Genomic DNA, 13,614 nt, shown 5'->3' with positions numbered 1-13,614 from the left:
ACATACTTAACCTTAACCAGTCTACTTTGAGTTCATATTTTGCCACTTTAAGTAGACTATAGAGTTTTAACAATCTTCTAGGTCCCTTTACTCTCCCTTCTTTATGTTATAGTTTTTATGTGTATTACATCTTCATACATTTAAAATGCCACAAGGCAGTGTCCATATTGCTGCTTTCAATACTCACATTTATTTTAAACAACTTAAAAGGACAAAAGCAGCTTGTTATATGTAGTCAGGTATGTATCATTTCTGTTGCTCTTCTTTTATTCCTGTATTTCCCAGTTCACTCTGGTATTATTTTTCTTTAGCCTAAAGTACTTCCTTTAACATTTCTTCTAGAACAAGTCTCTTTGGTAACAAATGCTTAGTTTTTCTTGATGTGAGGATAACTTTATTTCACCACCGTTCCTGAGCAATATTTTTGTTGGATATAGAATTGTGTGTTGACGCTTCAGTTTCTTTCAACACTTTGAAGATGCTGTTCCACTGTCCTTTATCCTCTGTGATTTCTGATGAGAAATCCCAAATTATTTGAGTTGTTCTTCCATATATGATGTTTTAGTCTTTGCTTTCAAGAGTTATTTTTATTTTTTTTAATTTTTTTAAAAGATTTTATTTATTTATTTGACAGAGAGAAAGAGAGACCACAAGTAGGCAGAGAAGCAGGCTCCCTGCTGAGCAGAAAGCCCGGCATGGGGCTCCATCCCAGGATCCTGGGATCATGACCTGAGCCCAAGGCAGAGGCTTAACCCACTGAGCCACCCAGGCGCCCCTCAAGATTTTTTTAATCTAGGTTTGGTTTTAGTGATTTGATTATAAGATGTTGGGCATGGCTTTCTTTGAATTTACTCTTTTTGTGGTTGGCTGAGCCTCTTCATTCTGTAAAATTCATAATTTTTCCAAATTTGGAAGTTTGCAGTCATTTCTTCCACATTTTTCTGTATCTGTGTCTCATCTTCTGGGGCTCCAATGACACAAGTGTTACATCTTCTGATGTTTTCCCACTTGTCTAAGATTTCCTGTGTTCTTCAGATGAGATCATTACTATCTTCACATTCACTAACTTTTCCCTCTCTCATATCCCTTTTGCCATTGATCCCATCCAGTGGATTTTTTATTTCAGATAATTTTTTTCACTTCTAAACTTTCTAGTTGGTTCTTTTAATAGTTGGTGTTTTACTCCTTTCATTAGTTTTTACCTTCATCTCATGGAGCATAGTTAAAGTAGTTGCTATAAAAAATCTCTGACTGATAATTCTAACATCTGGTTCTTCTTCGTCGGCATCTGCTGATTGTTTTTTTCCCTTGAGAATTGATCACATTTCCCTGTTTCTTTGTAAGCCAAGTGATTTTGGATGCCGGACATTTCGAATACTATGTTGTGAAGGCCTAGGTCTTCTTTTTTTTTTTTTTTTTTTTTTTTAAGATTTTATTTATTTGACAGGCAGAGAGTGAGAACACAAACAGGGGGAGTGGGAGAAGAAGCAGCAGGCTTCCTGTTGAGCAGGGAGCCCCATGCAATGCAGAGCCCAGTCTCAGGACCATGGGATCATGACCTGAGCCACCCAGGTGTCCCTCGAGTCTCGGTCTTATTAAAGTCCTCTGGAGCATTGTTTTGTTTTTTTAAAGCATACAACCAATAACCAGGGTAGATTCATACTTAACTTCTGTTTTATCTGATTTGGGTGACATATCCATAATTTTCAAAGCTTTGATCTGCTGCTTTTGGTCTTTCTGGTGCACTAGACTTAGACCTGTTGGTACCTACACATTGGATCCACCTGGCTCCAACTCCTGAGTGTGAGGAGGGCCACTTTTCCCAGTTATCTCACCAACTAGATGAGATTTTTCTTAAGTTTTTACTGTATGTACCCTCTGTTGCCAAATGGAGCTAATCTGTCCATGCCAGGAGATAGCAGAGGGGGAAAATGTAACAGGAAATCAGCGTGATGTGGCTTACTTCTTAAAGTTTTATTTCTCCAGTCTGCTTGCTTTTATTTACTCTATAGAGTACTCAGGTTGCTGCTTTCTGTTTTCTTGGGGAGAGATAGGCTATAGTGGGCTTATTTCATTTTAACTGATCACATTTTGTTTTTAGTTGGCATTTAAAAATGAAAATATAGAAATGCAATATTTAAATATCTGTGGCTTAAGTAGGTTGTAGCCATTTTTATTTTCTGTTGGTAAAGGTTATTTGATATTTAAAATATCAGATTCTATAATTGAAGAAGCTTGCTAATTAAGTTTTTAATTTTAATTCCAATATAGTTAACATACAGTGTTATGTTAGTTTCATGTGTTCAGTATAGTGATTCAACAATTCTATACATTACTCTGCTCATCATTATAAGTGTACTCTTTAATCCCTATCACCTATTTTACCCATCCCCCTACCCATTTCCCCTCTGGGAACCATTAGTTTGTTCTTTGTAGTTAAAAGTCTCTTTCTTGGTTTGTTTCTTTCTCTCCTTTCCTTTGTTCATTTGATTTGTTTCTTAAATTCCACATATGAGTGAAACCATATGGTATTTGTCTTTCTCTGACTGACTTATATTACTTAGCATTTGTACTGTCTAGTTCCATTATTGTTAGAAATAGAGGCTTCATTTTTAATGGCTGAATAATATTCCGTAGTGTGTATGTGTGCACACCACATCTTTATCCATTTATCTATTGATGTTCACTTGGAAAACTTACCAATTTTAAATGTGGAAGAATGTAAAGCATCTCTTTTGGACAAAACAAACTGCTCATTTCTACCTTTGTTATTCACTCAGCTAACATCGTTGATTAAAATAGATACAGATACACGTACCTGTTCAAAGAAAAAGTGTTGAGAATGGGTTTGAAATAATAGAATCTGTCTTGTGTTGAAATTAGTAAAGTAAAACTTAAAGTTTTAGAACTTGTGAAATAGTAAATTTTATCTGTACTTAATTCAAATTATGAGTTATCCCTTCTAAATTCATTATAGCTTTTCCTTTGAAAAACAAGTGGAATTTTGATAAATATTTAATTTCATTCACATAAAGACATAAATTTAGTGATTTCACTTATAATAAGTTCAGTTTCTGGTTAAATCATTTAAGGAGGTATGTCTAAGTGAATTTTAAAGATCTTTTGATATATAAATATGCATATTAATGTATAGATATGCATACTAATTTAAAAATATCATAAACTTTAGACAGCTTATAAAACTGGGAAACTGCTGGTGCCCATTATATATCTTTATGATTTCATTATAAAAAGGGAAATTTAATTATTGCATCAAAGAACCATTTAGCATGGTTTGTTCCAGAATTCATATATAAAAACCATTTGTAAATTAAAGTGGCAAACTGGACTGTAAAGTTTTATTCTTTATTGGTATTTTTGTCCAAAATGTCACACAAGTAGGAAGGTGATTACAGTTAGCATTTGAAATCATCTTTCATCTTTATGTGTAACAGTGTTTGGCTATTTGGTTCAAATTTGGGTTCTGTTGTTCTTCCATTAAACTCCGTATGAGATTTATGGCTTGGATTAAGGAGAGAATTGAGTTATAAAAACAGCAGACCTGAGTCCATTTTGAAAGCATTTAAAATGTGACATTGGAAATTAGAATTGGAAATTTTTATAATTTTTGAAATTCACTTCCCTTTCTCTCTTTAAATTAGGTGCTCTGTGGATGTGTATAGTTTTAAACCCCCACTGCAAGTTGGAGCAAAAGGCCAGTTGGTTAAAACAGCTGAAAAAGTGGAACAGTGTAGATGTCTGTCCATGGGAAGATGGAAATCATGGCAGTGAATTACCCAACTTAACCAATGCTTTGCCTCAGGGTGCAAATGCCAACCAAGGTGAGTCCACAGTAATATTCTGTTCACTTTGTGTCCACCTGAGTGTGTATATATGCTTCTAATAGTAACTTATCATGTATGTGGGAAAATTATTTTGCCTTCTAGACCTTAAAAGAATTTAAGGACTTCATGTTTTGAACATGAATGTATGCATTTTTCGTTTTTACCTGATTCCTTTGTGTGTGTTTTTTTATATTATCAGAATACAGATAGATATTATTAAATGGTAAAAGTAAAAAGGTATTATACTTTTATGTATGAGTATGTGTTAAAATTCCCCAGTAATTATTTAGTTTGGGAAATAGTTTTTAAAAATCATGGAATAGGGTGATAATACATTACCTTGTAAAACAAAATATTGAGAGGCTTGAGAAACTGTGTTTTTATCTCTGTTGGTGCAACCCAATTCATATTGGGGTTGCTGTGTAATTTCATCAGTTAAAAATTGTTAGTTTTAATATATAGCAAATAAGTATTTATGACTGAGCTGGAGGGTCATGGGATGCTGTTGGCATTTGAAGTAGGAAAATTCTTTATTGTAAAGGATTGTCTAGCATACTTGGTCCTACCTGCTGTAAGCTAATAGCGCCCTCCAATCTTTAGGACAATTAAGAGATGTTTTCAGACATTTCCATATGTCCTCTTAAGGGCCTGTGTCTCTCATTTCTATGCTGTTTTTTCAGCTTCCCCTTTTCTGTTGGATCCATCCATTTAGATCAGTGATGTTCCTCTCATCTGCAGAAAAATCCCAAATCCTTCCTTGGCCTCATTTTCCTTTCCAGCTATTGTACTATTTTCTTTTTTCTTTCAGAACCAAGTCCTCAATTAAGTTTTACAAAAAAAAATTTCCTTCACTAATTCATGTCACTATTTTTGTGTGATTTTGTGCTCCTGCTGCCTTTTTTGGGGTCAGGAGGATTTGACAGACTTTAAAGTTATGAACGATGTACGGTAGTAGTTAAATGACCCTGGAAGGATCCAGAATCAAGATTGTCGTTCTGTATGTGCTGACGCTATATGGAGTTGGTTCCACTAGAAAGAGCTAGACATTGTGTTGAGTATGAATGTTAAAATAGGGCTGTCAGTCTCTACAAAGAAAATGAGATGTATGACTCCACAGGGACTTGTCCAATCAAAAAGAAGTTTTAGGACTTAGAAAAGATCTGGCTTTGCTTTGTCTAGAGATATTTGCCTTGGGAATTTAGTATTTGAAATCTATCATACCTTTATTGCCCATGATTATTTTGTTTAATAAATCTCCTTTTACTTAATTTTATTTTGAGGTTTCTCTGTTCCACTCCTCATCTACTTTTTGGCACTGCCAGCCTAACATTTTATAGTTTACTATTTTACTTTACATTTGGTCACTTTGTCTTTGATGGAACAGAAATATTCCATGGACTTTAGAGAGCCTTTTAAGAAATGGTCCAACCTGCAGAAGAAAACAGTTCATTTCATGTATGGCTTGGTCCAGGCACATGAAGTCAGAATCTAGTTTCTAATTAGGGCAATTGTTTCTCGCTGTTGGGCCTAATGGCACAGGGTTCCTGTTTTTAGCACAATATCCACATCCTCTTGGGGGGGCTGTCAGAAGAGACGTCTGTACAGAGAGATGCTGATGTTCAGCCCGTAGCACCTCTGTTGGAGTGCAGGGGAGAGTCTGCGGTAGCCGGCAGAGCCTAGCAGCCGCGCCACTGCAGCTGGGTGGAGCGTGTGCAGCAGGGCAGAGTTGGATATGCTGCCGTGCTGGAGTGAATGTGAAGGAGGAGTTGGGCCTTGTCTTAGCTAAGATTATTTGTTAAAATTAATTAATAACATTAAAATCCACACTCTTTGAAAGAGTAGGGTTTTTTTTTAATGTACCAGATGATAGCCAGTTTTTTTATTTTAATTTTTTTATAATAGAGCGAATAGTTTTCCCCTTTTTACTTTTCTGAAAATCCCAGATTTTCTTTAATCAGCATGTAGTAATGTTATATGTACTTTATATTTAAAATCTGTTTATAAATTTATGTATTTGTCATTTCGAAAATTTCGTTAAGGTAATCCATGTCTTTTTTCCATCTTGTTGCAAAAATTAAAAAAAAAAAAAACTATACACGTAAGGTAAAAAGTGGCCATAATTTTGATACTGATCAAATTTTATTTTTGTAGTTATTGTCTATATACACAGTGTTTATTTCCCATGTTACTAAGACTTTATATTTTGCAGTTTCATTTAATTATTATTCCATTAGTATTTAGCTTTTTTTGTCTTTTTTTGTTTTCTGTATAGAGGAGCCAGAATATTTAGCCTTTTTTGTTAAAATGGTTTTTATTGGTCTTTTATAGCTAACCAGTAATAAAAGTGAGATGTGTTCCTGTACTTTTCTCTTTGCTCATACAATCACATGCAAATATGTGAAAAGTTGAGTTTTTTTTTCTAATGGAGTCATACTCTACAACTTAATTTTATTATTGATACTACAGTAAGCCAATTGAGAAGTAGAACTCTTAATTTTTTAATACATGCAGAATACTAAGTTTCTTTTTTTAAGTCTCCTTCTAGTTTTAAATTCTGTTTCTATGATTAGAGTTAAATAAAAATAGTGAAATGACAGAGCCACTTAAAATGTATAAAATTTGGACTTAGGAATATTTAACCAAATGACAGAGGTCACGGGACCAATTATTTGTTGGATAGGACTGTCTCTATCTTGCTCAGCAAAAAGCCCTGATAGGTTCAGAGGCCCTTAAATATGGGGCCCCTTCTTCCTGTTTGCAAGGTGAGCATCTGTGCACTGGGCAGGGCTGTATCAGATACTGTCAGTATTATGCCTCTCAAATTATGTCATCATACATTTTGATATGTTTCACATTCAAATACAGATATCTAAGTTGACCTGAAACCAAGCTGACCTAATGTGTCTCTCTGTTAAAGACCCCTCAGAAGCCTTGCACAACAGCTGAAATTCCTGAATTCAGAGTGTGGATATTTGGGTTTTGATCTTGACTGCCATGCCTGGCCATGTGACCTTGCCAGTCCCGTCACTTCTCTTGGTTTTCGGCTCAATCAGCAGAATAGGGGAGTTGTGCTAGATGAGTGTGTTAGATGGCTGTGTTTCGGTTTTCAAGATTCCCTCTTTTTGCTTAGCCAAAGCTGCAGTTTCCTTCTCACCGAGTTAAGTCTCAGTACAGTGAGGGCTGATACTTGAGCTAAGTAAAATACATATACATAAGCATAGTTTGTAACCCTGATTTTCAGTGGAGACTCGCTATGGTTTGTGCCACAGTTGAAGGTAAGTCTGGAGCGGGGACCCACAGGGTGGGATTGCAATTATCGAATTTGAACCATGTTATCCAGAGGGACTGAGTATTCCCAGGAGTTGGGATGAGAATATTCTTTATTCCCCAAACATTTCTTTTCTCCGTCAGGTCCAGAAACTTGAATCCTCTTCGGAGTGTATGCTTCTGCTCTTTTGTGATGCCCCGGCATACACTATGCTGGGGACATCACACCAGTCATGGAACCTGCACAGGAGTCAGGAGGCAGCCTGTAGGGGCAAGGTAAGTGCGCTGGTTTGTTTTGTAGCTATGTTGTGTGGCTTTGTGAAATGTTAAATATATGCATTTATGCCCTTTGGGATATAAAGTGGCATTTAATTATTATATCCCAAGAAGCATAATAGTTTTAATTGTGCAAAACCGCACAATATAGTTAAAAAATACAACCAAAAGCACAACCCTTCTGCATATCTTTAAAGGCTGATTGCATCTTCCTGAAAGGTTCCATGGCTGGTGTCACATCTCTTGCATAGTGTTTGTGAGAGCTGTTGATCCCATCAGGGCAGCCCACCACAGCACCTCAGAAGTGGGGAGCAGTGAGTTTTCATGTGATTTTTGTACCGAGTGCCTCCTCCGAGTGTATTTGGCATGGAAACTAGACTTGACACTTCTTTTTGCAGGATGCCTTTAACCTTAGCTTTGATGGCTGCAGAGTGTGTGTGTTTGATAAAAACAAGTGAGTGGATGGTGGCTCTTTGGGCTGACTTGCCTCCTAGTACTTAGGACGTGAGAGTATGCCCCCTTCATCCTTCTGCTTAGGGGGTGCAGGACAGTGTGTGTGAGTGTGTTCATGAACATCTGGCCACACAATGGTATGACTGAGGGATTCACACGTGAATAGTAGCTGACATGGCTTTCTGAATTGTGGAAAAAACAGATTCGTCGAACAGGCCACATCGGACAGTGTTCACCCGAGCCATCGAGGCGTGCGATCTCCACTGGCAGGATAGCCACTTGCAGCACATTATCAGCAGTGACCTATACACCAACTACTGTTACCATGACGACACTGAAAACTCCCTCTTTGACTCCCGCGGGTGGCCCCTCTGGCATGGTAAGTGGCCAAACCGGAAAGACCTTTCCATGACTTACTTCTTTGTTTCATTTCTATAGCATTATTGGAGTGGGAGGTGGAGAGTCAAAGGATTCAGTGGGAGATGGATGAATGCTTGGCAGTAGGAGCTGAGTGTTTCATTCAAATCCAAGTTCAGAAATGGTTTCTTATGTCTTTTGAATAGTATTTTGGGGGGAAACATCTTACTGTTTAAGTGCTGTTTTTGTAGATATATCTGACGATGGCAACTTTCTGCCCTTAACTTTTTGTTTTAGAACATGTTCCTACAGCTTGTGCAAGAGTGGACGCATTACGTTCTCATGGGTACCCCAGAGAAGCACTGAGATTAGCAATAGCTATTGTTAACACGTTAAGACGACAGCAACAGAAGCAGTTGGAAACGTTCCGAACTCAAAAAAAAGGTGAATGGGAAGGAGTTTGTTTTCATTGGAATGGGATTCTTGGTGATGACATGACTAGATTTTGTCGTCTCTTGAGTGAGAGTGCTTCTGAAATTAGAGCAATGAAGATGACATTTCCTGCCACTCAATGGAAATATTTAATAGCTGGTCTGTGAGAAATTTTAGGCACATTTTTCCTGGTTGAATGTTGTAAGAAATAAGATTTTTAAAAACATTTCTTGGGTTAGTTAATTTAAAAAAATAACTGATTTTTAAAAATTACATGATTTTTAAAAAATCTTTTTTCCCCCCAAGTAATTATTTAGTGTGTCTGAATTACTGAAAATGCTGGTTGGCCAGATATCTTCTTTAGTGAAAGTGCGTTTTAATTCTAACAGTGAGGAGTCTGGGGGCAGACTGTCTATGTTTGAATCCTAGCTGTAGGTCTCAGGTGGGAGACCTTAGGCAGTGATTTGAGCTCCTGCGATTGAGATTCCTCATCTGTGGACTAGGGCTTAGTAGACCTGTCTTTTAAGAGTTGTTGAGGAAATTAAATTAGTTAATTCCTATAATGCTCTTAAAAGAGTCTGGCACGGCGTGTAAGCACTCTAAAACTTTTTACCTGTAACAATTTGCACTTTAGGATATGGTCTTTATTTTAAGTGATCAAAACTCCTGGATTTTTAAAATTCTATAAATAACAGTTTGATGAGCTGCCAACTGACAACACATTTTAAGTTCGCTTTATTTTAGTTTGCTATTAATCTTTTAAATTTTAAATAAGTATTGCTGAGCAATAGCAATTGCAGAGAGTTACATTAACATGCATAAGGCCCCGACCAGAAAAAATTGTCTATATGCTTTTTCTGATTAATCAATGTACTTCTTGTTCCTTCTATAGGTATAAATCTTTTTATGTTTCTTTGATTAGGTTTGTTTTTTCAAACTGGAGTTTTATTTCTTATTCGGAGAGATACTTTAGTTGCTGGGGGATTTTTTGAGTCATGTTTTGGTTTTTAATCCTATTGTGATTATGCACACACCAAGGATACAGCTAAAATTTATCAAAAGTTGTTGAAATAAGCTGAAGGTTAAAGTAAGCTTTTGTTACAACCTTTAATACTATCTATTTCAGACTTATTATAAATGTGAACTAACATTATCATTTATATGATGAAGGAAAATTTTTTAGAGTTAAAAATTTACACCAAAAAAGGGGAGCTTAGATGGAATTGGAATGTAATATCCCTAGTGATCACTATTTTGTCCATTTCTTCATGTTCTTCGTAACGTAACTGATTACGAGATGTGTTTGCAAAATATATTGCTTGGACATTTGGAAATTTTTTCTGAAACAGCCTCCTCTTCCCAAACACTAAACAGTCTATAGCCAGAAGCTATCTACTTCTGTATAGTATGAAGGATAGTAAGTAATTTTCAGGCTAAGAGAGAGTGAGGTACTTTTTATACTGTAAAATTAAAGCTAAGTTATGATGGTTATTAGATTAAAATATCATATTATAAGCTTGTGTTAGAAGTGTTTTTAAACTAAATTTAATAAAAATGTTGCAATATCTAAGAAATGGAAAGTGTAAAAATGTTAGTTTGTGTAGGTAAGTTAGAATATATGTTAAGTTAGACTCTTTTACTTATCTTTGAAACCACTCTTAGACCCATTTCTCCTTTTTATCCTGTGAGCAGTGAAAACTTATTTCAGACTATTCTTAAGTTATTACTATGATTGCATCTCTATACCTGTATCTTTCTCTCTCTTTTTTTGGGTCCATATTTAAAGAATGGGTTTTTCATTGCTGTTATAATTCCAAATTGCCATGATATTTATTTGCTATGTGGTCGAGATTAGCAAATATATATCTTATACATTTTCAGTACTATTTGGCATAGTATGTCAGGTTTTACTGTTGTTGAGATATATTTGACATAAAATCATATTAGTTGAGTTATGCAATATAATGATTCGATATAAAAATGATCACCACAATAAATCTAGTTAATATCTCTCACCATATAGAGTTACACATTTTTTTCTTGCGACGACAACTTTTGAGATTTACTCTTAGCAACTTTCATCTATGTAACGCAGCATTATTAGCTATGGTTGTCATGCTATACCTTATTACATCGCCATGATTTGCTCATCGTATAAGTGCAAGTTTTTACCTTTCCCCCTTTCACTCATATCCACCCCTGCCTCTGGCAACTACCAGTCTGTTCTCTGTGTCTAGGAGCTTGGATATTTTTTTTCAGATTCCACATATAGGAGAGATCATATGGTATTTGTCTTTCTCTTAGTTCACTTAGTTTCTTGATTCTGAAAAGAAATTGTTCTCCTTTTTAAAAATTTATTTCCCTTATTTCTGTGTTGCTTTCACTAATTTTTGTGTGGAAGGAAAATAGAGGAAATACTTTATAAAATTTTCTCTCTCGTTTCCATCACTTGAAAATAGATTTATTTGTGTAAGTTCAACACTTCCTTATATCACATGCCTTTACACACACGTTTCCTCCCCCCGCCCTCCATTAAACATACATGTTTTGTTGTTCTGAGAGTAATACTCATGTTTTCTTTTTTCATACTGGTTTTGTATGTGAAAGCCAGTGACAGAAACCAAAGGGAAAGACCCTTTCAAGGAATATAGGACCCAACCTTTAAATTTTAATAGTTTGTGCCAGGCAATTCCTCATTTTCATGTACTGATAGTTGATAGTCCAAAACCAGAAGACTTCTAAAGCAATATTGGATTCATGGAATGGTTCTTTAGCGATTTGTAAAAAGTCAGTTTTTGACTTGGATATTTTATATTGTATACAGATTTCATTATATTTTCTTTAAGAAGGATCTACTGTTATTTATTACTTTAGTAAACATTTGGATGTAAAACACTGCATTCTTTACAAGGAACGTATCTTAAAATATTTACAGCTTTTTTCTCAGAACTCTGTAATTTAACTTAAGAACTTGAAAGTGCTACCATTCTGTGAAGAAAATGAAAAAGGATACGTTTCATCTAAATTATATGTTACTTTCTGCTATAGTTCTTTGTGGCAAAGGGCCTCTCTTAAATGGCATACAGAGCCGTGATAATGAGGCCTTTGTAGATGCAAGGAGAGTACTTTAATGATACCCATAGAGGGGTCCAGCTTGGACCAGCTTACCACTCCCCTCTAGTCTCCAGTATAGATGACCCACTGAACATGGACTCTGAGGGTAATCTTCTTAATATAATTAGCCAGTGATCATTCCAGGGGGACTTCAAAATCTTCTCTAATGCCTCTCTTGGGGAAGTAAGGAGAGTTGTTCCTCACTTCTCAGGTGAAAATTTGGAACTCATTTGTCCTCACGCAACATCATTTAATAGTATAAGTAGTAATGTTCACCCAGTACCTTGGACACATAAATTGATGTTCGGGGACCATCCTAGAAAGTGGACACCATTTATACCGATTTACAGATAACCTCTATGAACACAAAGTAGGTAACATGTTGGGGATTATGTGTATCTTTGTTCTTTTTAGTTAAAGAGGAATTGCCAATTGAATTCAGTACTAATTTGTTAGGATGCCACTATTAAGTGGTAAAGCCCCTCTTTCGCTACTTGTTTCCATCTCTCAATTCCCTTTTCTTACACAGAGCTACCCCATAAAAGCATCACCTCGATAACCAATCTTGAAGGCTGGGTTGGACACCCCCTGGACCCTGTGGGCACTCTTTTCAGCAGCCTCATGGAAGCCTGCCGAATTGATGATGAAAACTTCTCTGGGTTCTCTGATTTTACAGGTAACACTAGTGGCATTCTCTCCCTCATGTGCTTTTCTCCCTTAGCCTGAGTGTCATTGGTCATTGTTTTGGTCACAGTTTGTTTAATGAATCCATAGGGTTAATAGTACTTAAAGTTAGCAAGAGAGCAAGGAAAGCATGCTTTTGTGGAAGGCTTTACAAACAGGGAAAGTCTTGGAATTGACAGTTGGCAACGTTTGTTAAGAACCTTAAAGATACTGGGATGCCTGGGTGGCTCAGTGGGTTAAGCCTCTGCCTTCGGCTCAGGTCATGATCCTCAGGGTCCTGGGATCAAGCCTCGCCTCGGGCTCTCTGCTCAGCAGGGAGCCTGCTTCTCCCCTCTCCCTCTGCCTGCCTCTCTGCCTACTTGTGATCTCTGTCAAATAAATAAATAAAATCTTTTTAAAAAGTAAAAAAAAAGAACCTTTAAGATATTGAGCACCTGGGTAGCCCAGTTGATTAAGCTTCTGCCTTCAGCTCAGATCATGATCCCAAGGTCCTGGCATGGAAACTGGCATCCAGCTCTCTGCTCAGTTGAAGCCTGCTTTTCTCTCTACCCTTACCCCTGCTCATGCTTTCTCTCTAACTCACTCACTCCCTCTCTCAAATAAATAAATAATCTTAAAGATACTTATTTTCTTTTAGCCAGTGATTCTGGATCTAAGAATTATCTGCATTTATCCCTGTTTTCCAGCATCATGATTTAAAATAAAGATGTGTATCATAGCATTTAGAACTAGAAATTTGTCTGCATTAGAAGTTACTTGTCACTTAAATGGGTTGTAGTCTACTTTAAGTGAACTATCTAATGTCATTAAAAGTGTTTGACATCACACATTCCTATAAAGCAGTGTTTTGAAATGTCTCTCTGCCTCTTGAGACTTAAGCATCATCCCTAAAATGACTACGTGTGGGCTGTGGACAGAGGTGTGGGAGGCAGGAAGGGTTGTCCCTCAGCTGCTTTCATGCCCAGGTGAACTCAGAGGGTTAATTATATGGCGCCTCCATAATTTCTTCTGTGGTGTTTGCCTTCATGGGTTATTGGTGCCCCAGACTCTGTCAGGACTATGAAAGGTATGACTCTGATCCCTTTGCTTAGGAGTTTGCTGGTTGAAGTTTGTTAACATTTCTAAGAGAAGTACTTCAACAGAGATAAGAGAATGTCCAAAGAGTCCTTCCTCTTTTGGTAACTGA

At 36.5% G+C, this 13,614-nt stretch overlaps 1 protein-coding gene across 1 annotated transcript in view; it reads left to right on the top strand.

The window, feature by feature from the left end:
- ZSWIM6 (zinc finger SWIM-type containing 6) overlaps positions 1 to 13,614 on the top strand; it is a 195,606-nt gene that overhangs the window by 166,966 nt on the left and 15,026 nt on the right. The window contains exons 5-8 of the mRNA XM_032336162.1: positions 3,663 to 3,842; positions 8,044 to 8,220; positions 8,496 to 8,642; positions 12,274 to 12,420. Coding sequence (XP_032192053.1) covers positions 3,663 to 3,842; positions 8,044 to 8,220; positions 8,496 to 8,642; positions 12,274 to 12,420 — 651 coding nt within the window. The remainder of the gene's footprint in view (positions 1 to 3,662; positions 3,843 to 8,043; positions 8,221 to 8,495; positions 8,643 to 12,273; positions 12,421 to 13,614) is intronic.

Source organism: Mustela erminea, chromosome 3, assembly GCF_009829155.1.
Source record: "Mustela erminea isolate mMusErm1 chromosome 3, mMusErm1.Pri, whole genome shotgun sequence".
Lineage (NCBI taxonomy): Eukaryota > Metazoa > Chordata > Mammalia > Carnivora > Mustelidae > Mustela > Mustela erminea.
This window is presented reverse-complemented; position numbering and strand designations above follow the sequence as displayed.